Raw genomic sequence first — 27,286 nt, forward strand, 5'->3', positions numbered from 1 at the left:
TCTCCTATCTTTACTCAAGCTTACTGTTTCTTATATTTTCAAAATGTTCATGGTGTCCAAACTCAGAATACAGAAGAATTAAAAATGAACTGGTTAACTCCCTGCAGTTGACAAAAATCTAAATCACAAAAACCATTCCCAAGTTTTGCGGATCAGTTGGCAGTGAAGGAGTCCATTGTTTTCACCTTGCATTCTTATTCTTTCAAGTTTATAAGTCTGACTTCTCATTAGCCACATCAATGAAACTTCTCCTTTCAATGAACTTGTATGGTTTCCCCTATGGTTCCACCCACAGCCCTTTCCTCATTCCACCTGTTTCTGCTGGGTCATCTTACACTTTGTTATGATTTCAATAATCACAGATACACCAGTGACTCCTGAATCTGTACTGATGAGGCTTCTTGCTTGAGTTCAAGACTTAGCTTACCAACTACCTATAACATATCACCTATTTCTACATCAAATGTAACATGTTGGAAGTAAACTCACCTTTAAAAAGTGTTCTTTTCTTTCCACCCTAAGCCTAATTCTTCTTCTATCTCCCTAAAGTTTTCATGGCACATATGGTGGTTTAAAAAGATGTTCAGGAATTATTTTCAAAGTCTTCTCTTTAAGAGATGGAGTTCAAAACTGGACTTAGTGACTTATTTATAAAAAGGAAAATATGGCACAAGGGACAGTGTTTGACCTCCAAGACAAGATGATAAAAGACCCTGTGGCTTCCTCCTTAGTCTTTCCATGGTACAGCTCACTCTGGGATAAGCCAGCTATCACTCAAGCAGATGTATGAAGAGGTACATGTACACTGCAGCCAGCCACCAATGAGAAACCAAGGCCTTCCACCTACCCCACATACATGAACCTTCTTGGAAGTATATGCATGCTCCAAGTCCACTTGAGTCTTCACCTGACTAAGCCCCAGTCAACAGCTTGACTGCAACTCACGAGAGGATTTGAGCCAGAGGCACCCAGCTAAGTTGCACCTGGACTCCTAACTTGCAAAACAAAGAAAACCAATTCTTGTTATATCAAGTAACTAAGTTTTGGTTAACTTATTACTCACAAAATAGGTTACAGATAACCAAAATAACATCCAAACCAAAAATCCAAGGGGAAGAAATGATTAAAAGAAATGGATATTTTAACTGAACTTTCTTCCCATTCTAACCACACTTCTCCTATTTTCACAATGAACAACATCATTATTTACCTAGCTTTCTACATGAGAAACCTAGAAGCCATACTCCACTAATCCTACCCACCATATCAACAAGTTGTCATTTTTTATCTTATATATTGTTCAAGCTCACTCCCACTTTTACTGCTTTAATTCTGGCTGTTTTCAATTACTGTAACACAGCATCCTAACTTCTATTTTAGTGTTTTTCAGTTTCATTTTCAACACATACTCTTATTTATTAAACTTTACTACTAGTTTTCACAATGCATAGGAAAAAATACAAATGTCTTGCATAGCATATCTGTCCCTTTCCTATCATTTTCTTTTTCACCTCCCACATCCATAGCCTACAATCTGGCCAGTTTTCACCTTTGCATAACCTGCATTCTTTGTGGAAAATATTTCATTCTTCCTTTATAACTCCCACTCTTTTTTTTTTTTTTTTTTTTAAACCTCAGCTTAAGTTTTATCTCATAAAATCTTCCTTATTTATCAGAACCTGGTTAGGTGACTTTTTTTTTCCTTTCTTTTTTTGATGGTGCTGGAGATAGAACCCAGTGCCTTGTGCATGCAAGGCAAGCACTCTACCAATTGAGCTATAGCCCCAGGCCTGACTTTCTTACTTACTTCATCAGAGCCCTTATCACATAGATAAGTAATGTGCTCTCCACTAAAATGTGAGCTTCAGAGGAAAAAAAAAAACTATCCTTGGTGTGTGTATTCATTCATTGAAGACTCCAACTTGTTAACTTATTGAGTGACTACATGACAGGCAATAATATTAGGTATCTGTTACTTAATAATCAACAAAACAAATGTGCTCCATCCTTTCAGAGATTACTGTGTGTTGAAGAAGGGCCAGGTGGGGTGGTCCCCGCTTGTAATTCCAGCCACTCAGGAGATTGAAGCAAAAGGATCACAAGTTCAAGGCCAGCCTTGGCAACTTATTGAGACCGTCTCAAACATAAAAAAGTTCTGTGGGTTTAGCTCAATCCCCAGATGCACCAAAATAACAATAATAATAGTTATTATGGTATGGCACATAGCTGCAAACACTCATTGAATTACCTTGTTTTCTAAGACATTTGTATAAATTAAATGCTTCCCACTAGAGTTATAAGTGGCCCAGGCTCATCACATCCTCATGTCTTTTTTTTTCCTTGTACCGGGGATTGAACTCAGGGATACTTAATCACAGAGCAACACCCCAGCCCTTTTTATACTTTGAGATAGGGCCTCACTGAATGGCAGAGGCTGGCTTTGCACTTGCCATCCTCTTGCCTCAACCTCTCAAGCTGCTGGGATTACAGAATTGTGCCACTGAGCCTGGTTGACTTTTTTAACATCTTTGCTAATATTGTCAATGTCATCTCCTTGTTTATAAAGTCTCCATGTTAAAATGTAAGAAAAAGGATATAAATCATGATAAAATATATGTTTAAGAAGTTACATTAAGGAAAATGAAAAACTAGCTTTATATATTAGGATTATCCAAATATACAGCTTACATAATTTAAAAGTAATCACTTGCAAGACACATATTCTACTAAATAAATTGAGCTAAGAAGCCTATAATCCCAGTGATTTAGGAGGCTGTGGCAGGATTGCAAATTTGAAGTCAGTCTCAGCAACTTAGCAAGACCCTGTCTCAAAATAAAAAATAAAGAAAGGACTGGGATGCTGGTGTTGTGGCTCAGTGGTAGAGCACTCGCCTAGCATGCGTGAGGCACTGGGTTTGATCCTCAGCACCACATAAAGGTGAATAAATAAAATAACGATATTGTGTCCAACTACAACATAAAAAAAAAAAAAAAAAGGAAGGAAGGACTGGGGATGTAGCTATGTGGTAAAGTACCCCTAAGTTTAATCCTCAGTACCAAAGCGAGAAGGAAAACAAACAAACAAACAAACAAACAAAAAACTCAAGTTAAAAATGGCAAAAGCCAAGTCTTTCTGGCACTCAGAGATCTAAAGCAATCATTGTCCAGATTTTTCAAAAGACCTAATTCCAATGGAATCCCTCCCTTTCCTTTGGCTTGCTGACAAATGAGGCATAACTAAAACATTTCTGGAATATGTAATAAAGTTTTAAAAAGGTGGGGGGCTAAGTGTTTTATAAAAGATAATGGCAGGATGAGGAAATGATATATTAAAATATACAAAACGGGCTGGGGGTTGTGGATCAGAAGTAGAGTGCTTGCCTAGTACATGAGAGGCCCTGGGTTTGATCCTCAGCATCACATGGAAATAAATAAAAGTATAAAAAATAAATTAAAATACACAAAACAATTTGTACTAATAAAAATGCCTTACAACCAAGAAAAAATAAATTCAAAACAAAACTTCATAGTTGAAGAAAAAAATTTCAACTGTTATTTATAATATGTGAGAAGATATTTAGGTCAAATTTCTTATATTAGTGTAGAACTCATAAATAATAAAAACAAGGCAAATATTGTCTTGAATTACAAAACTTATATTTTATAAATGACACATATTTCTGATACTTTAATTGTACATTAAAGAACAGAGTTACAAAATTAAACAACTCTGCTCCTTCTTAAATTCAAAGTGGTTATAATAACATCAGCAAATTATGCCAGGTTTTAAATTAATGTATGGTCCTATAAAATTTAAATTACTTAGAATAAATGAGGAAAAAAATTAGCTTATGCTCTCTACATCCCATTTAACCCTGTCACTTTTAAACAACAGAAATTTTTTTTTCCTGGAAAATACCCTCATCTCTACTTCCAGTAGCATATTTCAACAATCATCTGGAATTTGTGCCAAGAAGCAGGGGCATTCATCACCAAACCTGTTATACAACAAGTTTTCTTTTAACAAACTGATGGTTGCCCAACATGAAAACATTAACTTGTGACTTTTCAGAGGCAGAAAGTTTTTCTCTTTACCTTTAGTGTCTGCAATGAAATTTCAAAAAGTTTTTAACCTTTATTAACCTTCAATGATTTATCATTTTATAGCAGTACAAAAAGTGTCAAAATGGATCAGAAACAAGGTTTACAATGCTCATAATAACTTCTGACAGTGGTAATATTTAACCTTTTGAGCTAGTCTCAAAGACCAGCAATATAACTCAAATTAAACAATACATAACGATAAATGTTATTCCTAAAAAAAAAAGTTATTTCCCTGTTTACAATTTTTAGAAAATGGTATAATATAAAAATATTTTCTTCATTTCCCTGCCATGGTAATCTGAAACCGCACCTAGGTTCTCTCCAACTTCAAGGGTAAAGAGTGAAACATTCCATTTTAGTAGAAACACTCATTTCTCATAGCTAGCATTTTTTCAAGGCACTCTAAAAATTCTTAAGAATGCTAAAAGAAAAACATTCCTTTGCCTACTGATCTTTTGATCATGTTCTCCCCAAATTTTTAAAAATTAAACATAAGTGGTTCTTCTGAATTTTTATTTTCCATAGTACAGTCCTTAAGTTATTTTTCTTTTATTTGGAGCTACTCCTTCATTTTCAACTTGCTGAGCAGGCAAGCAACTGCTTTTGGTTTCCATGGAAACTGGAGTCCTTCGGCTGCGTGTAGGCATTCTGGTTCCACCAACCTAAGAGATAAAGCAAAGAACAAAATAGCTTAATATATTTACAACATACCTACGTATAGTAAACTGTATTATTTCTATATGTACTAATCATCATGGATATAATCTTCTAAATTTTTGGTCACCAGTCACATGGTTAACTGTTACTAAACAAGTTTTAATCTGATATAGTTTTAAGTAGTATAATTTTTTCAGATCAAGATAGATAAGTGAATGGAAAAGCTACTATGTTTGGGGCTGGGGATGTGGCTCAAGAGGTAGCGTGCTCGCCTGGCATGCGTGGGGCGCTGGGTTCGATCCTCAGCACCACATAAAAATAAAATAAAGATGTTGTGTCCACCGAAAACTAAAAATAAATATTAAAAAGTTTTCTCTCTCTCTCTTTAAAAAAAAAAAAAAGCTACTATGTTAAATTTGGAAGGGGCTGAAATGTTCAATTAGAATAAAAGGGAATGACAGGGCTTTTGAATAATATATTTGCACTAATTCTGCTTAAGGAAAGGAAAAAAGAAATGAGAAAAAAAGAAATAAGAAATATGAAGGCAAAATAAAGAAAATATAAGCAAATCAGAGGTGCTGAAAAAGGAGAAGAAATTACATGGAAAAAAAGGACAGACAGTAAGATAAGGAAGAAAGGGCGAGACAAAGAAAAGTTGTTGGGCACAGTGGCACACACCTGTAATTCCAGTGACTCTGGAGGCTAAGGCAGGAAGATCACAAGTTCAAAGCCAGCCTCAGCAACTTAGTGAGGCCTTAAGCAACTTAAGAAGACCCTGTCTCAAAATAAAATATAAAAAGGGCTGGGGGTATGGATCAGTGGTGAATTGCTCCTGGGTTCAATCCCTGGTACAAAAAAAAAAAAAAAAAAAAAAAAGCCCAAGAGGGAAGAAAGAAAAAACAATAAACATAGAAGAAAAAACAAAACAAAAAAAGGAATACAGAGGATGGGCAAAGGGAAAGAAGGACGCTTGGGGGACACCCATGGTGCTACTTGCACCTTCATGTGTACTATTCTCCTCACTCTCCTTTTCTAACTCACTGTGTAAGGGAGGAAGGTCATTCTTTGGACCCAATCCTTTGCTAATCATAGTCCTGTTTAAGAATAAGATCTGGAAATACTGTCACTTTCTTGGCTACTAGGAGGGAGGGCAGAAAGTTTTTAAAATATGTAAAGGGGAAAGCCAGCCCTCACAGAGAAGGATGAAAGCTGTGTAACCTGAAATAATTTCCACAGAATCTGCCCATATCTGCCTGTATCTTCCCCAGCCACCACTCACACTTTGTTTCATCACATCCTATCTAGTGAATCCCATACTTGGGCACACTAACGGTGATACTGGAACTCCAAGCACTCTCTCATATTCCAAACCCAACAGAAGCAGTGCTGGTTACTGGTTCACTGAGAAAGGATCAGACTCCAGTGTCCCTTACCTATTATTTACTGCCTCTTAAAGGGACTTTTTTTCCTTTAAATCTTATTTATTTATTTATTTAGGTTTAAAATGACATGATTAGAAAGGACAAACTTAAGGCTTTGAATCTGCCAGACTCTCTGAGGTTGATGAACATTTATAACATTTCTACTAGAAAGTGCTATGATTTTTAGATATCTATATCACTCTCTACATAGCTGGTATTTCTTTTAAAGATATACTGACTATACTAATTGTATCTACTATATCTTTGAGGAAAGTCAGCATTGAAGACTTCCATTGTAAGATGGTATGTGTGTGTAAAATAAATGCTCATTATAAAAATTGTAGGAGAAAAGGGTATGAAGTAAGAAGCTGCTGCAAAAAGACTGCAAAAGTCAGAAGTAGCACAGGAAATAAAACGAACTCCTCCATATATCCTCTGCTGGATGCAGCAGGGAGGCAGACACAGGGTCTACTGGGGTCTCTTCAGGGTTAGTGCCTTAAGGCACTATACAGATGTGAGTTCTATGTTCAAGTAGATTAGGGTCTAAGGAATCACATTGGGGCAAAAACATTTGTTATATGAGTCTGTACATGGAGAGGATATGCAGATGATTTATGTTTCATACAGGTTTTTTCTTCCCCAGTTTCCTTAAAGTTGTGATTTTTCCCCATTTCTGCTAAGGCTAAAAAAATCCCTATTGGTGCTTAGCTGAAGGGAAAGAAAAAAAGTAGAAAGTCTTATTTCCATGGTCTGCTTAGGAGCAAAGCAGGAAGGTGGGGGTAATCCCACTAAATGTAGGGCTAGATTGTTATATCATAATTATATCCAAAATGTTCTATTGACTTACACACACACACACACACACACACACAAAATCTCAAACTAAGTTTGGTTATCTCATTGTCTATAGTACCTAGTGTTGGTCTGTGTAAGAGCCTGGTCCTGGTTAAACTCACTAAATATTTGTTCCTAAATTGAATACATGAAGTATCTTAAAAATACAAATAAATATATCGCTGTGCTCAGTGATATACATGTAATTAATTGTTAAAATATATATTTACACAATCAAACCCTGAACATATAGAATTTTTCCTTTTCCAAATAAATTATTATTATTATTATTTGTTATACAAAATCACATTTTGATGGGAACAGAAAAGACAGTAGAATGAACCATACTTAACTTTCCTATGGTTATATATGAATACACAACCATTGTAACTCCACATCATATACAACCACAAAAATAGGAATTTATATTCCACGTATGTATGATATGTCAAAATACACTCTACTGTCATGTACAACTAAAAAGAACAAATAATAAAGAATCAAAAGCACATTTTTGGACCACATTTTTAAAAAAGTAAATCATGATAGTATTTCAAAAACATAAGGTACTCAACATTATTCTAGTGTTAATCTGTATCAATAAGGGAAGAATAAAAATATTACTCAGTTCTTTTTTAAAAACACCTTGGACAAATAAATTTATCCTTCTATTTACAGTTGTTTGAAGTCAAGACATTAAACCATTAATTTTCACTTTAGAAGAATAAGCAACCCCTGCACAGAATTATATGTTATGGTTCAGAAACTATAATCAGTGTTTCTAAATTAAAGAAAATCATTCTTCTAGAAAGAATACAGATCTTCAAAAATGGTTTTCAATTATTATTTCCTTAAGAGGTTATAAAAACCACCATTTATATTGTATGTAAACTAGGGATAGTCAACCAAAACTGTAGATAAAATAACTTAAGATGCTAACAGTTAACTTTCTCCATTCTTTTTTTTTTTTTTAAGAGAGAGAGAGAGAGAGAGAGAATTTTTTAATATTTATTTTTTAGTTTTCGGCAGACACAACATCTTTGTTTGTATGTGGTGCTGAGAATCGAACCCGGGCCGCACGCGTGCCAGGCGAGCGCGCTATCGCTTGAGCCACATCCCCAGCCCTCTCCATTCTTTCACTGATCTCAACTGGTTAACCATATTTATATTTTCTTGGCCAATGTTAACTAAGAATGTACAAGGAGTTCGGTGTTCAATAGCTGCTTAGCATGCAGAAGGCCCTGGGTTCAATCCCCAGCAGAAATAAATAAATAATAAACAAACAAATCCTTCCAAACTCTAACATTAAGGTAAAGAACTGAAAAACATAAACAACCCTATTCACTGTAAATTGTTTTAAAAAAAAGTCCTCAATATTTGCATTCTAGCTATTTCTCAAAAGGACTTAAGGACATTTACAGATTAATTTACTGTAATATAGAAGGGAAAAACGAATAGAACATTCAAAGGGTACACAAGTGATAAATTCTCTGAGGGTAACAACATTGAAAAGATTATAAAATTCAGTAATTTTGATTCAAAGTTTTTTTTTTTTTTTGGCAGCAGAAAGGAAAACACACTAGGTTTTGTCTCCTGAACATTCAGATAGCAAACTTTTTCCTACAACTAAACTTAAATTGAAATTTCTTAAATTATATACAGAGAACAAGTGACATGGTGGAAACTATTTCTAGCCACAGCTTTGTAGGTTTTAGATAAATAAATTATTATACAAGTGAGATTTCTAGGAGGAATTTAATAAAGAGAGCAACATTAAAGTGTAATTTAATAAATATTGAGTTATACATACGTAGCAGAACATAATATAGTCATTAATACTGCAGCTATATTTATAACAAAGCACTCCATTAACTACTACATTTTAATTTTTCCATATCCTAGCAATCAATTTTAATTATATCATAATTTTATTGTATGTATTCTTTTGCAAATTGTCTCAAATATTTAATAAAATTGAATAGAGTGGGCATAAATAAAAATTGCAAATATAACTTTTTATTTTATAGGAACATCAAGATTTAACTATGCGGCTGCCTTACCCATGCACCCATGAAGCAAGCTAGAATTTTCTTTTGTTGGTTTATAAACCTTATAAAAATAGAAAGTTCCATTGACAAAGACTGGACATGGTAGAGCATACAACTTTATCTACCCTTCTTATGGATATTGGTTGTAGAATAGTAGTTGTAATTAACTTGGAAATGTGGACCTCAGGTTGAAGTACAGTGAATGAAACAAATTAATAATAAACAATCTAATAGAACATTTGATTTCAAAAAGACTTTACCTTTTGCTGTGTTGCAGGACCCAGTGATTTGGGTGGAAAAGTACAAGGTATCCGTCCATGATGAATATGATATGGTAATAGGAGACTGGGATCTAATGGGACCCAAGGAACTGAGAGACTAGAAGGTACACCAGGAGGGTCACAATGTGTTTTATGCAAATTGTATGCTGTTCTAGTAACTTTTCCGTCAGAGGTCTTGTAGATCAGGAGTGAAGAATCTTCTGCTGCATGAGACAACAAGTAGGAACCCTCCTGCAAGCTAAGTACACCATTGAAGATCAATCTATTAATAAAACTGAAAACAATTATAGGCATAGAACCACAACCTCTAAAATATAAAATAGACCAATAAAAGTAGACTTCAGATTTAAAGTCTTTTCATGCCTTTTAGGCAACTAAATTATTTTGGAACTTTGGAACTTTAGTACAAAGTTCAGAATATCTGATCATTTTCTTTTTATTATGTATTAGGCAATTTGCAAAATTTCAATCATCTAATAGAAAAACAATCTGCCTATTTTTCTAATCTATGGAGAACAGATGCTTCCTGAAAACATCTGTCTCTCAACATTTTCATCATTCAACATCCTAATTTTTATTTCTAGTAATAGAAGTTAATAGGTAGAAGTAGAAGATTAACAGATAGTAATTGATAGAAGTAGACACAGGTTAATGTTAATACTGAAATGTACTCTTAAATTTTAAGAAGGTAGAGCTCATGTTAAATGATCTTATTATAATAAAAATTATTTTAAATTATAAAAGTGACAAAAGACATGAGAGAAAGTTAATGTTACATGTTTATGACATCCAGTACTTTAAAATAAAGTGGCAGAAACTATTGATGGAACAACCAAGATATAATATGAAGTATTATTATGAGATAATAGTAGCAATAGCAGCCAACAGATATTGAATTTTTATCATGAGCCAACAAATGTTATACTGCTTCATATCCATTTTTTCATTAAATCCTCTGCAACAAATCTTCAAGGCATAATATTAATTATTAACTCCACATCAGTGATAAATAAACAAATTAGAGATGTGAAGCAATTTGCCCAAAGTTGTGAGTATAGTAGGGTTTATATATAAACTCAGGCGGTCAAATTCCACAGGCTATACCCTTAATCACGATCCTCTACTATCACAATAATCAGTCATGTCAAACATCCAATCCACATTTTTCTTTTTTTTCTTAGAAAGCTTTAAGGGATTCAATGTATAACCATAAAGAGCTATTAGGATGATTAATACACTGTGCTTTCTTGGGATTACACATTTTCTGGATCAAAGGGGAACAGTTCTTTCTCACATTAATAAAAAAAAGAGATTAATCATACTTCAGTTATACAGATCTCCTACAAATCTTTAAGTTACATTTTCATTAACATTTTTTTGGTGCAGGGGATTTTACCCAGGGGTACTTAACCCTCGAGTTCCATCCCCAGTCCTTTTGCGTTTTGAGACAGGGTCTTGATAAGTTGCTTAGAACTTTGCTAAGTTGCTGAGGTTGCCCTTCAACTTGGGATCCTCCTGCCTCAGTCTCCCTAGTCTCTGGGATTACAGGCACATATCACCACACTCAGCCATTTTCATTAACTTTTTAAATTAAAAGTAATAGATGTTGATGAAGGAGGTCCCCAAAATTATTCTTATCCTTTAGAAACTTTTTTCTCTTGATCACTTTAATATAAGGAAATAATAATTGATAAAGAAGCAGGAATAAATAACATTTCAAAGATTGAGATTTTACTAATGAAAATCACTAAAATCACTAAAAATGAAGAAAACTTTGGTTTATAGAAAAATGTATACATATTTTTTGAGATGGGTTTTGCTATGTTGCCCAGGTTGGTTTTGAACTCCTAGGCTCAAGTGATCCTCCTGCCTCAACCTCCCAAGCTGTGCCATCCTACCCTGCTCCAGAGCAATGTATTTAATTTATGGAGAATGAGACACTCCAAGGACAAGTATCATACACATGCTATACGAATGCAATGCACATAAAAAAATATAAAGACATACAACTCTGGTAGGCAGAAGAGTGGCCTCCTAAAAATGTTTTTTTTTTTTTTCCCCACACCCTGGTTATCTTACATGGCAAAGGGGAAAGGTAGCAGATGGAACTATGGTGACTAATCAGCTAATTTTAAAATGGTCATATTTTCCTGGATTATCCAAGTGGGCCCAGTGTAATCACAAGAGCCTTTAAACGTGGAAGGAGGCTGAAAAGACTCACAGGGAAATCCTACTGAGAAACAAATTCAGACAAGCGAATACTATGATTTTAACCCAGTATGACCAGTTAGATCTCAAGATCTACAGAACTGCAAAATAATAAATTTGTGTTGTTTTACAAAACTGATATTTTACAGCTATGATAGAAAACTAATATAAGGACTGGGGAATATAGCTCAATTGTAGAGTGCTTGCCTAGCATGTGTGAGGTTTTCACTCCCCAGCACCATAAATAAATAAATAAGAAAATTAGTAACAAATGAAATAAGATTGACAATAAAAATTCAAAAGCATCTGGCAAGTTTCATATATAAGTACTGTACCTCCTTAGAACTAAAAAGTACTCAGGTACTTACTGTACCCGACACCATTATTTTACAAATAAGGAAATTCACATCTGGTTGTATAATTTAAGTGGAGAGTTAGAACTTGAACTTGGAAATTTTGACTTTGAGTTCAGACTACTGAATTGTTGTCTATTTCTCTTTTCATGACAGAAAGTAAAAATTCATATAAGTTGGACAAATGATCATTTGGAGAATTCATATTCTTAAATTTGCCACAGACTTAAAAACTTTGGTTACCAGTTCTCTGTGGCTTCTTTGTCCTGAACAAAAACTGTTAGTCTGCATAACGGTCTCCCATGATGTCTGTATCCTGTCTCCAGACCTGTGAATACACTAACTTTAATGGCTCTGCAAAAGTGTTTAAATTAAGGATTCTGAGATGAGGAGATGATCCTGGATTACTTGAGTAGGGCCAATGTAATTACAGGGTCCTTACAGCAAGCAGGCAGAGGAAAATACTATTACAGTAGGGACAATGCAGTGTCATCTGGATGCAGACATCTGAGTGATGAAATCTGAAGATGGAAGAAAGGGCTGCAAGTCAAGGAATACAGCTGAGTACTAGAAACTGAAAGAGAGAAGGAAGGCTTGGCAATGTACACCTGTTATTTCAGCAACTTCGGAAGTTGAGACAGGAGGATCACAAGTTCAAGGTCAGCCTGGGTAATTTGGCAAGATACTGTATCAAAAGAAAAGAAAAGAAAAAAAAAAAAGCTCCAGAAGAAAGCAGCCCTGCTGACACCTTGACCTTAGCCAGTGAAACTGATTCTGGATTTCTGGTCTTCAGGACTATAAAGAGAACTATAAATTCATATTACTTTAAGCTACTTGTAATAGGGGCAATTTGTTATATGGACAATAGGAAACCAATACAATGGCCTTTTAGAAAATATATTAGCAAGTTCATTACAGCAGATACTATCACATTATCTTTTTATTTGTATTTTTTACAATTTCAACTTCAACAAAATAATTCTTGTACTTCCAGTCTTTTCTCATTGATTGTTAATAACATTTTCAAAGTTTCTAAGAATATTCACCTAAGAAAATCAGACAAATCGCGCAGTGTCCAAAAAATACTTACCTACTTAATTTCTTTAGGATGTGTTGGAGAATGTTAAATAAACTTGAAACCCTATTAAACAGAAGAAATTTATGTAAAATTAAGCCAAAACACTTAATTATTAATAATTGTAGCTTCTCAGGAAAAGAAATGCCCTCAATAACATAGGAAAACAGATGTGACAATATAAAACAGAATGCTAAACTTTTAAACATTTGAATGAAGAAATGATAAACTTTTATTTTTGTCATTTCTTGATTTTCTTTTATAATCAAAGTATTGGCCTTGTGTTAAGCAGTTATAAAAAGATCACTGTTGTATGTTGAAATCACATACTTTTAAAAATACAGAAGAGTATGGCTTTTAAAGATGGTGTAAATTAGTTTTCAAATATTTGATGGGTACTTTAAATATGCAATGACAGAGAAGCTACTGATTGTGAATGGGATAACTAAAGGGAAATTAAATGTTATTTATTTATTTTTTTTAGTATCTCTTCTAGATCCTAACTTAATATTTCTTTTAAAAAAAATCATTTTCATTGAGAGAAGTGAGGCAGGCAGAGAGTGGGGTATAGAAGTTTTTCTATTCACATGTGTAAAGAAAAGTTACTGCCCCAGAAAAGCAATTCTTAGAAACAAAAGTGGATATATTTAAGTGTAAGCTGAGAGTTCAAGTTTGAATCTGGGACTCTTAAAAAAAACATCAAGCCTCAGAGGTAGTACTACGCAATTAGTATAAATTAAGACAATTTCTCATTTAAGTGGTGAATTCAACATACCAACTAAGAGCTAGACTGTCTGACATTAGCTCAGTAATGTGCTCTGGAGGCAAGGACCTATTAATCCTAGTTCTCATATGTAAAATGGCAAAGACACTACCACCAGCCTTTCATAGAAAGTTGTGAGATACAAATGAGATAATATTTATAAGTTACTTTCCTTTGCATTTAGGCATTTAAAGTTCTAAGTACAATAAATTCATTTAGTTTTGGTATATAAAAACGCTTGGTAGGATGGGCAAACTTAATATTTAAAAGTAAAGGAAAACTAGTTATCATACTAATAAGTTTTTCTCAATTCTGTCACAAAGTGAACTTTCTTACTTGAGTGCTGAAAGTTTTTCTTTTAATTCTTCTGAGGTAATTTCTTCTAGCAGGAAAAGCTTTGAAGTAAATGCATCAATATGCCCTAAAAATAAAATATCAAACTTAAAAAAAAAAGCAAATAAGGTATTTAAAAAACAAAAATCCAACAAGTCACCCACTCTCCTTCAAGAAAATTTTTACAAAATTTTAATAATTATAATACGAATTTCATCAAGTCTTGGCAAAGCTATATTTTAAAATTACAAAAAAAATCAAATTATAAAAGAAATACATATTCATTTAAAAATCTTTGCTGAATGCAGAAAAGTTTATACATATCCACAAACACAAAATAATCCCTAAGCCAACAATTTAAGAATAACTGTTCAGGGCTGGGGTTGTGGCTCAGTGGTAGAGCCCTTGCCTAGCATGTGTGAGTCACTAGGTTAAATTCTCAGCACCACATATAAATAAATTACTTAAATAAAGGTCCATTAATAACTGAAAAAAATTTTAAAAAGGTTAAAAAAAGAATAACTCTTCTAATATTACTATTTCTAATTTCCATTAAAGTTGCATTTTTATTGAATTTTTCAAGGAAAATATATACTTATTGTTAAAACAAGCACTTAAAAATCAAAATTTATAGACTGGGCATGTTCTATGTATCTTTACACATGTGGTTTTTAAGATGAAAATTAGATTATAAAAAATATGGCTAATTATTTAAAGTACACCATGAGATTTCTTGTGGTTTAAGCAGTCTGTTTAGTCTTTTTTCTTTGCACTACTGGGGATTAAACCCAGGGCCTTGTACATGCTACCACTGAGTATATTCCCAGCCCCTTTAATTTTATTTTGGGACAGGATCTCACTAATTTACTAAGGGTAATCCCTAATTACAATCCTCTTGCCTCAATATACTGAGCACCTAAGATTATAGGCATGCACCTATAATCCTATAGGTGCATAGGATTATGCCTGACTCAAAGTCTTTATTTTTTTATAAGCATGATATGAATCTAGAATTCCAAAAAGCAAAACAGTACATGTCCAAAATAACACTTCTATTTTAAAAAGTCATGTGTATGTTTTAAACAAAACAGGTTGAGACACATCACTGATGCCTTATGATATACCAAACCAAGGAAGAGTGAAACAAAACTTAGCCCTGAGACAAATGTTATACAATCAAGTCATGGTTTTTATTAAGGAGAATAAGAGAAACACTCACCATGACTAAAAGTGATATTGTTTTAAAATAATACTGTTTTTGGATTTTTATTTTTTTAAACTCTTAATATTGGGTTATCTAATTACCAGGCATGTTGATATCAATCATAGGAACAACAAAAAATACATATAATTTGATATCTCACTTTTATATCTCGCCCACTTTAATTTCAGTTGCTTTATGCTCAAAGAATTCAATTAGAAACGTTATTAACAGATGCCTTCCTTCTAGACAACAAATCCATCTGTTCCAACACCCTTGTTACACAAAATTTGAGTTTCACCTCTTTTTTCCTAACAGTCATTATACAGTGACATTTCTTTTTTGTAACTTTAAATTTATGTGCATTTAGTTGCATAGCCTAATATATAATGTAAAAAACTAAGATAACAGATTAAAAATAAATATTCATAATTTAGGGAGATTTTAACATATCTTAAGGGATTGGTAGAATATGCTGATTAAAAAATGAGTGAGTATATAAAAGACTTGAGAAAAAAAGGATTAACCAAATGAACATACAGAGAATACTATGCCCAAAACCTGCATAATATATAATTTTTTGCAAATATTTTCCTATGACATATGGTTATTAATATACCTATCTTTAACAATTATTGTTTTAGTGTGGTTGATGGCTTAATTGCATTGTCGTCCACGAACATACTGTCATCTTAGTCCTTTTGGTCCATTTTCATAAGTATATGTGTATATTTGCAAAAAATTATATAGTGACATTTCTAATAACAAACTTGTACATTTTAATGGTTTAATAACATAGAAAAAGGATATTAAGTGCTATTTTATTTTTTGGTACTGGGGACTGAACTCAAGGGCACTTAACCATTGAGCTACATCCCTAACCCTTTATATTTTTTATTTTCAGACAGGTCTAGCTAAGTTGCTTAGAGCCTAAATTGTTGAGGCTGGCCTCGAACTTGCAATCCTCTTTCCTCAGACTCCTGAGTTGTTGAGATTATAGATGTGTGCCACTATACCTGGCAATATTACATTTTTAGATGCTTACAAAATAAGCCTTGAAGAGACTAACAGTTCTTATATTTTTAAGGAAACTCAATAAAAAAGTACATATTATAATATACATCAAATACAGTCTGTCAAAAAACTATACAGACAATCATCCTAAGTACTATGAAGGTTTACCTCCTTAAGATTACAACTATCAACCTTGAAGCTTCCTGACCTGTGAGCTTAAAATGAATTAACTATATGCCTGAGATACTTATCTTCTTAGCCCTTGGGGCAGCTGAGCAGGGTTTGGGAGGATAAAAGCTTTCTGGCCAATGCCCTTCACTTACAAGCAATCTTGAGATCTCTGTACATCACAGTTTGTTGTACAAATGTTTTTCAGATGTGTCAAAGTTGGGAGACACTGTTTATGTAGTACAAATAAAGGCTTTGTATGCATGCGTTCATACATGTATACCTATATATACATAGGTAGTCCTTGCTTTGTTTGCAGGGCAAGACCATACAAATGATCATACTGGTGAAAACTATGCAAGCAATTTTTAATAATATATGATCATTATGTATGATATTATATAAGTAATCTAAAAACTATGATTATTCTACCACCTTTAAGTATTCTGTCAAAACAAATTTTCCATCAATTTTAAGTGCATAGGGAAATGAAAAAAACAGCAAAGTATGTATTTAGTTTATTTAAAAAACCAGCCTGGCATGGTGTCACATGCTTGTAATCCCAGCGATCTAGGAGACTGAGGCAGGAAGATCACAAGTTCAAACCTAGCCTCAGCAACTTAGTGAGACCCTATCTCAAAAATAAAATACGGCTCAGTGGTAAAGCATTCCTGGGCCAAATTCCTGGTACTCCCCCACCGCCAAAATTCCTTATCAAGAATATTTTGAATAGTGCTTGTTGCATTCTTAAACAACTCATGTAGAAAGACAGCATCTTTTCTATGTCGTGGTGAAATAGCTTCAAACAGTACATCCTTTGAGCATTCAATGTCACGAAGTATCCCAGGAGTTCCTTTAATATAAAATCTTATGCTGCTGTCACTTCTTCATTTTTTATGTCACAACAATTTTCCTCGTTTATGTCAACAGAGTAGCCTTCACTAAGTTCCTCTAGCAGAAAATCTAGAGTTTCTTGAGGAGTACGAGTGTCAACACTTGTACTGTCAGTTATTTCTTCTATAACTCCAGGTAAGTATGATTCAAATTTCATTTCTAGCAATATTAATTTTTATTTCTTTATTTTAATCTGTGTTGGCCAATTCCCTCTTTTGAGTATCCACTTTTACAAATATTATATGGGTTTAACACTGGAAGATAAGGAGGTAACACAATTGTATGCTTCGTTTTCTGTACATGAACTCAATGATAGGTGAATAGTGATCAGTCACAGATCATGAATGAGGTGGCATAACTTGCCAGTGATTATGATGTGCATCTATTATCTATGTAGTGATCAGAGCAAACAGTGAAGATTGTATGCAATTACTCATTGTTAATATGTTGTCATAACTGGTATTTATACTTCTAAGAATTGTGCACAGTGAGGACTACCTGTACACCAACTATATAGAATTGATATACATTATAGGACTGGAGGGTGATACAGAAATTGTGGTAAGACTACTTTGGATGCTTTCTTAAAGGAGTAAATCTTAGCCAGGCAAGGTAGTACACGTCCTTAATCCAAGGAGGTTATGGCAAGAGGATTCCAAGTTTGAGGACAGATTCTACAATTTATTGAGAATCTTGTCTCAAAAAATAAAAAGGGCTCAGGTTGTAGCTGAGTGGTAAAGCACCTCTGGGTTCAATCCCCAGGACCACACACATTAAAAATCAACCAGTCAGTCAATCTTACTGTTTTTATGGGGCATGGGGCAAGTAGGAAAAAAAAAAAGTACTGTAATCTAGGGAAAGAGGGGAATGTGCTTATAGTAAAGCAAGCAAACAAACAAAAAACAAAACAAACAAACAACAACAACAACAAAAAACAAGTGTCCTTGAGCTTCCTGAAAAAGAATCTATGAGCTATAGAAGTGGTCCTCGAAGTGTGATCCCTGGACTAGCAGCATCAACCTCATCTGAGAACATGTTAGAAATGGAAAGCCTTCTATTTCTAATTCAGACCTATTAAGTAAGGCACTTTATGGTTGATGTTAGAAAGCTCCATTTTAACAAGCTCTTTAAGTATTTTTCTTGAAAATTTTTCTTAAGAAGTACTATAATATTAAACAAAACAAAAAACACCTCAAACCTCACGTGCTTTAAAATACATTTCCATGTTAAGTATAGCTCAGTAGTAGAGCACTTGCCACTACCACTAGAATATGGAAGGTCAGCATCAAAACAACAAATATGTGGTGTGTGTTTGTGTGTGTGTGTGTGTATCCATATAAAAATGGAAAACAAGCCCAAAACCCACAACCATACATGTTTTTGTTTTGATTTAGTCAAACCGTTGTCACAGAAACCAAACATATTATCCCATCACACTAAAATGAATGGCTCTTCTGTGGATAGATTCACTGAGGAAAACCAGAACATGTGGCAATGATTACTTAAGACTTTTTAAGAATACTGTAGATGAAATAATCCACACAGTCAATGATGGTAGTTTTATCTGTTAAACTGTGCATTAAAAAATTAAAAATGAATCTTGGGGCTGGGGTTGTGGCTCAGTGGTCAGTGGTAGAGAGCTTGCCTAGCATGTGTTAGGCACTGGGTTCGATTCTCTGCACCACATATAAATAAAATAAAATAAAGGTCCATCAACAACTAATAAAAATATTTAAAAAAAACGAATCTCTCTCATCAGTCAGTTCAATTCACTGATAAAGTTTTGCTGGGTCTTTTCCTAAAGTGGATGTGGTTGGCAATACTATCAAGCAGCTGACATGAAGACTATTAGTGTGAAGTCTCTGGAGAAACATTAAGATCCTGGTTACTAATTAAAAAACTACTACAATAAACTTCCAGCAGTGAGTATGAAAGAGGTGGAGTTAGGCAGAGTGAATTAATTATTTCATTATTACGTTATTAGATGAATAGTGATCAGTCTATATTTCATAAAATATGAAAACAAAATATTGGTTAGCCAAAATAAGGGGAAAATTCCAAGTGAACAACTTCTCCTGGATTAGGCGAGAAAAATACACAGCACTTATTACATACAAGACATTATGCTACCCACTGCATAAATACAGAATTCCATCAGACTAACCTCAAACCACATATTGTCTAACAGGAAAAAGAGATAAGTAGAAGATAACAAAAAGAGAGTAAAAGATGAAAGGTGAAAGATGGTACACTGAGTGATGGGAAAAAGGAAAAGATCATATGGAGGGGCAACTTGGGATGATTAGGAGGGACTGAGACATATGGAATGAACTGAGATATATAGGATTAGGCATTCTAATGGGAGAAAACAAATGATCAGCAAATAATCTACCACATGAGGTATGTTCATTGTAAATGAACCCAGCCAATCAAACCCCTGCCTAATTTCTAGCCCTGTAAAACACTAAAACAAAAAAGTAAAAAGTCACTTCATTAATGTGAGATTAAAGACAGTGTTATTATAATTTTATGAAAATTTCAAAAAAGTATGAATCAATTAAATAGTAAACCAATTAAATAGTACTTTTAAAAGTAGCTTGTTAGAATATACATCTGTTGTTTTTAGTTAACTATCTGTTAAATAAGAATTTAAAAACAAAAGATTATTTTGACACTCATGTATAGTGAGATTGATATGGAATAAGAGGAAAAAATGAAACATTTGCTATCACTAATTCCATTTTGCAGGTTAAATCTAGAGTAGAAATGGGGATTTAAGAGGAATGTTAATACAGTTAGAAAAATAAAAACAAGCAAGTTCAAAAATGGAAGTTTTCCAATTGAATTTAAATGTATGTATTTACAAAAAAATTAAAAAGAAAGACTCTAATATAACTTACCAACATAAAACGAGCAGTTGGAATGCAATAAACTTTCTGTCCATAAGCGACAAAGTTCACTTTCTGTTAGAGCTTCAACTCCATAACAAGCTTGATATTCTACTTTTGGTAGTACATAAACTGGAAATTGCTGAAATTCAAGATTATAGTTTTTCAAAGCTCCATTAATTTACTATTAATAACAAATATATTTGCCTACATAGCTTTGCAGCTTTCAAGTAATCTTATTTCATCCTTTCATACAGAATAGGATTCAGACAGAGAGATGAACATATCTGCCCTTGATGGGCAAAAGAACCCTTGGTTGATTCAGGCAAGAAAGGATAAATGGATAAGGGAGATTCCTCACCACCACCTCATCCCCAGTGTAAATCACTATACCTGTGTGTGTGTGTATTTTTTTTTTTTTTTAATTTCTGTCAGGGAATGTGATTGACAGACTCCTTGGAACAGAACCTATCATACATAATTGTCCAAAGATTCAAAGCTAGATGCTGGGAAGCAATGACTATAATATATATTAATAATTCTCAAGAGTAAAAAAAACAGTAAAGTTTTTTGTTGTTGTTTGCCCTTTTAAGCATTAGTTCCATTGTCTCAGGCTAAAATACTCTGAGCAGCTTGTTTTAATCCTATGAATGAATAACCATTAATAACCACATTAACAATTGTGGATGTCATTTATCTTCATTAATATAAAAGATTTTAATCTAGATATTAAGTGTCTGAGAAATTATCCATTCAGGGTTTACTGGTCAGGATTCCAAACAAATTAAGTAAAATGACTATAGCCAAGCACAAGAAATGACTATAACCACTAAAGGAGAATATGTAAAAATATATATATTTGTGAAATAATAAAACATTATTCTTATTCATTGTCCTCATGTTTGTCAAAGAAAATTCTTTTTTTCCCCGCTCTGCAGTGCTAAGGATTGAACCCAAAGCTTCCAGCATGTCAAGCAAGCACTTAACAACGGAGCTACAACCCTAGTCTAAAAACTCTCCTCTTAGCAGAACTCTATTTCCAGTTGCAGAAAAAGAAACATGAGATTTCAGTAACTTACTCAGAGTGATATGGCTAGATAGCACTTTTGAATTATACTAAGATACTGCACTCACAAATACACCTGAAAATATTTCATCAATGTTGCTGAATTGAGCCATGTTGCAAGTTAGTCAAGAAGTGACTAACTTGGTGGACTTAGCATAATGGTAGTAATAAGAACAATTCAAATACAGTAAAATTTTTGTTATCAACATGTGAAACAGTATGGTTTATATGATTACCTCTGAATTTTGTAAAACTTTAAAAAGTAGTGATTCCTAAATGTCAATATGCACATGAATAACTTGGTAATCATTCAAAAATGTAGAATCTGGGCTGGTACTCAAGGTTTTGCATTAACTATATACTAAATTTGGTTTTAATTTCTATATGTATTCTACTGCCATCTCCAGGAAGCCATGGGAAAGGAAGGCCTGAATATTTTATCTTTCCTTAGCAACCCAAGTGAAAATTTAAAATCAAGATTCCTGTACTATAAAAACTAAATTCATTATTTCCCTTCCCATGTGATAGGTGGCTCCTATTCTGTTCTCCCCCAAGTGAAAGCTTTTCTTGGTTCTGTCTTCCTGTTTTTCACATAAACCTCTTAAATCTTTACATATATTTCTAAATCGATATTCCATAGCTAGTAGCTTTTCATCAAAACTATTAATTATCTTTTATTTTCCTCAATATTTAGCACCTTCAAGATCCCTTTTTCTGCTTGGTGAAGTGGATCATGCCTATAATCCCAGTGACTTAGGAGGCTAAGGCAGGATAATTACAAGTTCAAAGACAGCCTCAGCAACTTAGTGAAGCCCTATGCAACTTAACAAGACCCTGTCTCAAAATAAAAAATAAAAAGGGATGAAGCTCAGTGGTTAAGTGCCCCTGGGTTCAGTCCCCGGTGCCAAAATATTTAAATAAACAAACAAATAAAACCATTACTCTGGTTCTACAATGCCTATATAAATTTTAAATAACTGAATCTGAAATTTTTAATCATTTTTCAACATAGCATTTAGGATATGTGGTTAACTGTGACAGACAATAACAGATAATATCAAATTATCCAGAGTTACTCAGTCTGGATTTCATAATTATGCACAGAACTCAGTGAATTTCAGTTTTATCTTAAGATCCAAATTAGCCTCTTTGTTTCATCACTTGAAACTGGCTGCTGTTTTAGGTTCTCTAAAATGCAGCTCTTGTTAAGCAGAGTTTTGATGAGGAAGTGTAAGTGATACTGGGAATTAAAATCTCAACCATGATAACAGAACTGAAGTATCAGAGGAAAATAAAGGAGAGATGTATTAGTTTCTTTCTTTTTCCTTTTCTTTTTTGGTAGTACTGGGGATTGAACTCAGGGCAATCGACATGCTAACAATCATAAGCTACAAACCTCAGCTCTTTGGAGATAGGGTTTTGCTAAATTGCTCAGGGTGGACTTGAATTTGTTATCCTCGTGCCTCAGGCCCCTGCCCTCTGAGTAGCTGGGATTATAGGTATGTCCCACTATACCTGGCAAGGTGAGGTTCTTGAACAGCAGAGGTTAAAGAAGCTTCTAAGTATTTTTAAGCTTTAAGCTGGTTTTAAGATAGAAATATTTAAGAGAATGTATCCTTACCTACTTAAATAGTAGCATTAAAAATATTTTTTGCTGGGCACAGTGGCACAGGCCTATAATCCCAGCAACTCAGGATGCTGAGACAGGAGGACCATAAGTTCAAAGCCAGCCTCAGCAATTTAGCGAGACTCTGTCTCAAAAGTAAAATATTAACAGGGCTGGGGATATGACTCAGTGAATCTCCAGTACCAAAAAAAAAGAAAAATTTCACACTAGTGCCTCAACTTTCTCCGAAGTACCCTTCTTTAACAATGTTCCTGTTCTCCCATTTCCTCAATTTTTCTCATTTTTTCAGAATTATTTATTGAGTTCCTATGGCATAGAACATTTAAGAAAAACAAAGATGAATGGGACATGATTCCAAGGAGCAGACATTCAACTCTGGGATTTAAACCATGTGTAGTGAACATCACATACAGGTGTGATAAGCATTCATTGAAAATTTTAAAATTTTTCTCGGTTTGACACAATCAGAAATATGAGATTTCTTTTTTAAAAATATTTATTTATTTTTAAGTTTTAGGTGGACACAATATCTTTATTTTATATTTATGTGGTGCTGAGGATCAAACCCAGTGCCTCGTGCATGCTAGGCGAGCAATCTACCACTGAGCCACAACCCCAGCCCAGAAATATGAGATTTCTATCCAGACATTCTTTTGGGGCTCAATTGTTTTGACACCATTTTGATGAAGGATAAATCTTCTCCTATAAGGTTATGTCTGGACATTTATCAATTTCACTTGAGTCCAGTGAATGATAAAGTTCTTGCCAACTTGTACTGTTTAAAGAAGTAAGTTAATATCCGAAATTTCCCTAAGCTATTCTTAAGAGATACTAGCCATCAATAATTTCTAAGTGCTATAGGCTAAAAGAGAAATACAAAGTGCTAGCTGGGCAGGGTGGTACAAGACTGTAATCCTAGCAACTTGGGAGTCAGAGGCAGGAGGATTGCAAGTTCAAAGCCAGCCTTAACAACTGAGCGAGGCCCTAAGCAACTCAGCAAGACTCTGCCTCTAAAAACAAAATATAAAAAAGGGCTGGAGATACGGCAAGTGGTAAAGTGCCCCGGGGTTCTATCACTATAACCAAAAAGCCCAAAACAAAACAAAAAATAAAGTGGTATGGGTTCAGAGGGTAGGAAGTAAAAGAAGTAAGGGTAGTCCCAAAATAAATAAGAGACAGAAAGTAAGAATTATAGAATTATGCTTTGAAAATACAATCCATAGCACTGATACTACAAGTGTTCAAGTTTATACTTATTAAATTCATCCCAGCTAACTAACTACAAATGAGACAAGAAAAATAACAAAGTAAAATTTCTTAATTCAGAGATTATCGGCATTTATCTGAGAGAAGGCTACCAGAAAACCTATAGAATTTGTTATTCCTTGATTTTTCCTTTATAAACACTTTCCAGGGGTTAGGGATGTAGCTCAATGGTAGAGCATTTGACTAAAATGGGTGAGGCCCTGGGTTCAATCCCTAGCACTCACCTCTGAGAAAGAAAAAAGCATTCCTAGATACATGTAATTCAAAATCATTGGTCTGTAAAATTTCACGTTTTTAGCACTTCTTTTCCTTTAGTTATTCTTTAAAGTCAGGGAGTACTCTACCAGGATCAGTACTGGAAAATATCACTATTCTTTATTCATCTGATCACTATTCCAAAACACATTGACACCCTAAAGTGGTCAACAATGATTTTTATTGGTGCTGGTTTAGATAGCAAGACACGAAAAAAAAAAAAAAAGTATGTGACAAATAAACACAATGGAAAAAATTTTTTAAGAAAAAAGAAAGGCGAGAGCAGAGCCACCACCTGCGCCCGGCACAGGCCCAGCGGCCCGCTGGCGTGGTAGACACGTCACCCCAATTGGATGAGGGGCGGAGCAGAGCTGCCTCCCACGCTCGGAACAGGCCCAGCGGCCCGCCGGCGTGGTGGACACGTCACCCCAATTGGAGTAGGAGCAGAGCAGAGCCGCTGCAGGCGCCCGCAAGGCAGGCAGACCTGCGACCGACCTGCAGCACAGGCCCGGCGGCCCGCTGGTGTGGTAGACACACCACCCCAATTGGAGGAGGGGCACAGCTGCCGCCCGCGCCTGCAAGGTAGGCAAACCTGCAACCTGGAGAACAGGCCCAGTGGCCCGCCAGCGTGGTAGACAGATCACCCCTATTGGAGGAGGGGCCCAGCCGTTGCCCGCAAGGTAGGCAGACCACGCGACCTGGAGAAGGGGCCCAGCAGCCCGCCGGCGTGATAAACAGATCACCCCAACTGGAGGAGGAGCACAGCCACCACCCGCCCCTGCAAGGGACACTTTGCAACTATACAAGAGCAATATAAATATACAGGGGGAAAATTCAATAACACAACAGTTTCACCAAGCAGAAAGAAATGCGAGCAGTATGAAAAGACAAGGAAAGAAAGGACCACAAGAAATGCAGGTCAACTCAACTTTAGAAGAGGTAATAGCTGCAGCAGATGGAATGTCAGATAAAGAATTCAGGATTTACATGCTTCAGATGATCTGGAGTCTCAAGGAAGACATTAGACAGCAAAATCAGACAATGAAAGATCACTTCGACAATGAATTACATAAACAAATCCAAGAAGCAAAAGATCAACTAAACAGGGAGATAGAGGTTATAAAAAACAAACAGAAATCCTAGAAATGCAGGAAGCAATAAACCAACTTAAAAACTCAAATGAGAATACTACCAGCAGAGTAGAACACTTAGAAGACAGAACATCAGACAATGAAGACAAAGTATTTCAACTTGAAAAGAACATAGACAGCTCAGCGAGAATCTTAAGAAACCATGAGCAGAACATCCAAGAAATATGGGATAACATAAAGAGACCAAACTTAAGAGTCATTGGGATACAAGAAGGTATAGAGGTCCAAACTAAAGGAATGAGCAATCTGTTCAACGAAATAATAGGAGAAAACTTCCCAGACTTGAAGAATGAGATAGAATCCCAAATCCTAGAAGCCTACAGGACGCCGAATGTGCAAAATCATAAGAGATCCACACCTAGACACATTATAATGAAGATGCCCAACATACAGAATAAGGAGAGAATTTTAAAAGCTTCAAGAGAAAGGAAGCAGATTACATTTAGGGGTAAACCAATCAGGATAACAGCTGAGCTTTCAACACAGACTCTGAAAGCTAGAAGATCCTGGAACAACATATTTCAAACGCTGAAAGAAAATGGGTTCCAACCAAGAATTGTGTATCCAGCGAAATTAAGCTTCAGGATGGAAGATGAAATTAAAACCTTCCATGATAAACAAAAGCTAAAAGAATTTGCAGCTAGAAAACCATCTCTTCAAAACATCCTCGGGAAAACATTACAGGAAGAGGAAATGGAAAATAACAATGAAAACCAACAGTGGGAGGTAGTACAGTAAAGGGAAAAAATGATCAAAGAGGAAAAACAAACCATGTTAAGTAACATAAATAAACAAATATGGCTGGAAGAACAATCCATATCTCAATAATAACCCTAAATGTTAATGGCTTAAACTCACCAATTAAGAGACACAGGCTAGTAGAATGGATCAAAAAAAAAAAAGATCCAACAATATGCTGCCTACAGGAGATGCATTTGATAGGAAAAGACATACATAGACTGAAGGTGAAAGGTTGGGAAAAATCATATCACTCATATGGACTTCGGAAACAAGCAGGAGTGTCCATACTCATATCAAATAAAATAGATTTCAAGCCAAAGTTAATCAAAAGGGATAAAGAGGGACACTACATACTGCTCAAGGGAACCATACACCAACAAGACATATCATAAATATATATGCTCCAAACAATGGTGCAGCTATGTTCATCAAACAAACGCTTCTCAAGTTCAAGAGTCTAATAGACCACCATACAATAATTATGTGCGACTTCAACATACCTCTCTCACCACTGGACAGATCTTCCAAACAAAAGCTGAATAAAGAAACTATAGAATTCAATAATACAATTAATAACCTAGACTTAAATGACATATATAGAATATACCACCCAACATCAAGCAGTTACATTCTTTTCTCAGCAGCACATGGATCCTTCTCAAAAATAGATCATATATTATGTCACAGGGCAACTCTTAGACATTATAAAGGAGTAGAGATAATACCATGCATCTTATCTGATCATAATGGAATGAAACTGGAAATCAACGATAAAAGAAGAAAGGAAAAATCATGCATCACTTGGAGAATGAACAATAGGTTACTGAATGATCAACGGGTTATAGAAGACATCAAGGAGGAAATTAAAAAATTCTTAGAGATAAATGAAAACACAGACACAACATATCAGAATCTATGGGACACAATGAAAGCAGTGC

At 34.6% G+C, this 27,286-nt stretch overlaps 1 protein-coding gene across 3 annotated transcripts in view; it reads right to left on the minus strand.

Moving 5' to 3' along the window:
• Positions 1-4,110: 4,110 nt before the first annotated feature.
• The window catches only part of Ice2 (interactor of little elongation complex ELL subunit 2), a 48,157-nt gene continuing 24,981 nt past the window's right edge, over positions 4,111-27,286 (minus strand). For all 3 annotated transcript variants that reach the window (XM_071608335.1, XM_027926213.2, XM_071608336.1), the window contains 5 exons: positions 20,255-20,384; positions 14,081-14,165; positions 12,997-13,047; positions 9,325-9,583; positions 4,111-4,766 (listed from right to left, as the gene is read on the minus strand). In XM_071608335.1, coding sequence (XP_071464436.1) covers positions 4,638-4,766; positions 9,325-9,583; positions 12,997-13,047; positions 14,081-14,165; positions 20,255-20,384 — 654 coding nt within the window. In that variant the 3' untranslated portion in view covers positions 4,111-4,637. The remainder of the gene's footprint in view (positions 4,767-9,324; positions 9,584-12,996; positions 13,048-14,080; positions 14,166-20,254; positions 20,385-27,286) is intronic.

Source organism: Marmota flaviventris, chromosome 2, assembly GCF_047511675.1.
Source record: "Marmota flaviventris isolate mMarFla1 chromosome 2, mMarFla1.hap1, whole genome shotgun sequence".
NCBI lineage: Eukaryota > Metazoa > Chordata > Mammalia > Rodentia > Sciuridae > Marmota > Marmota flaviventris.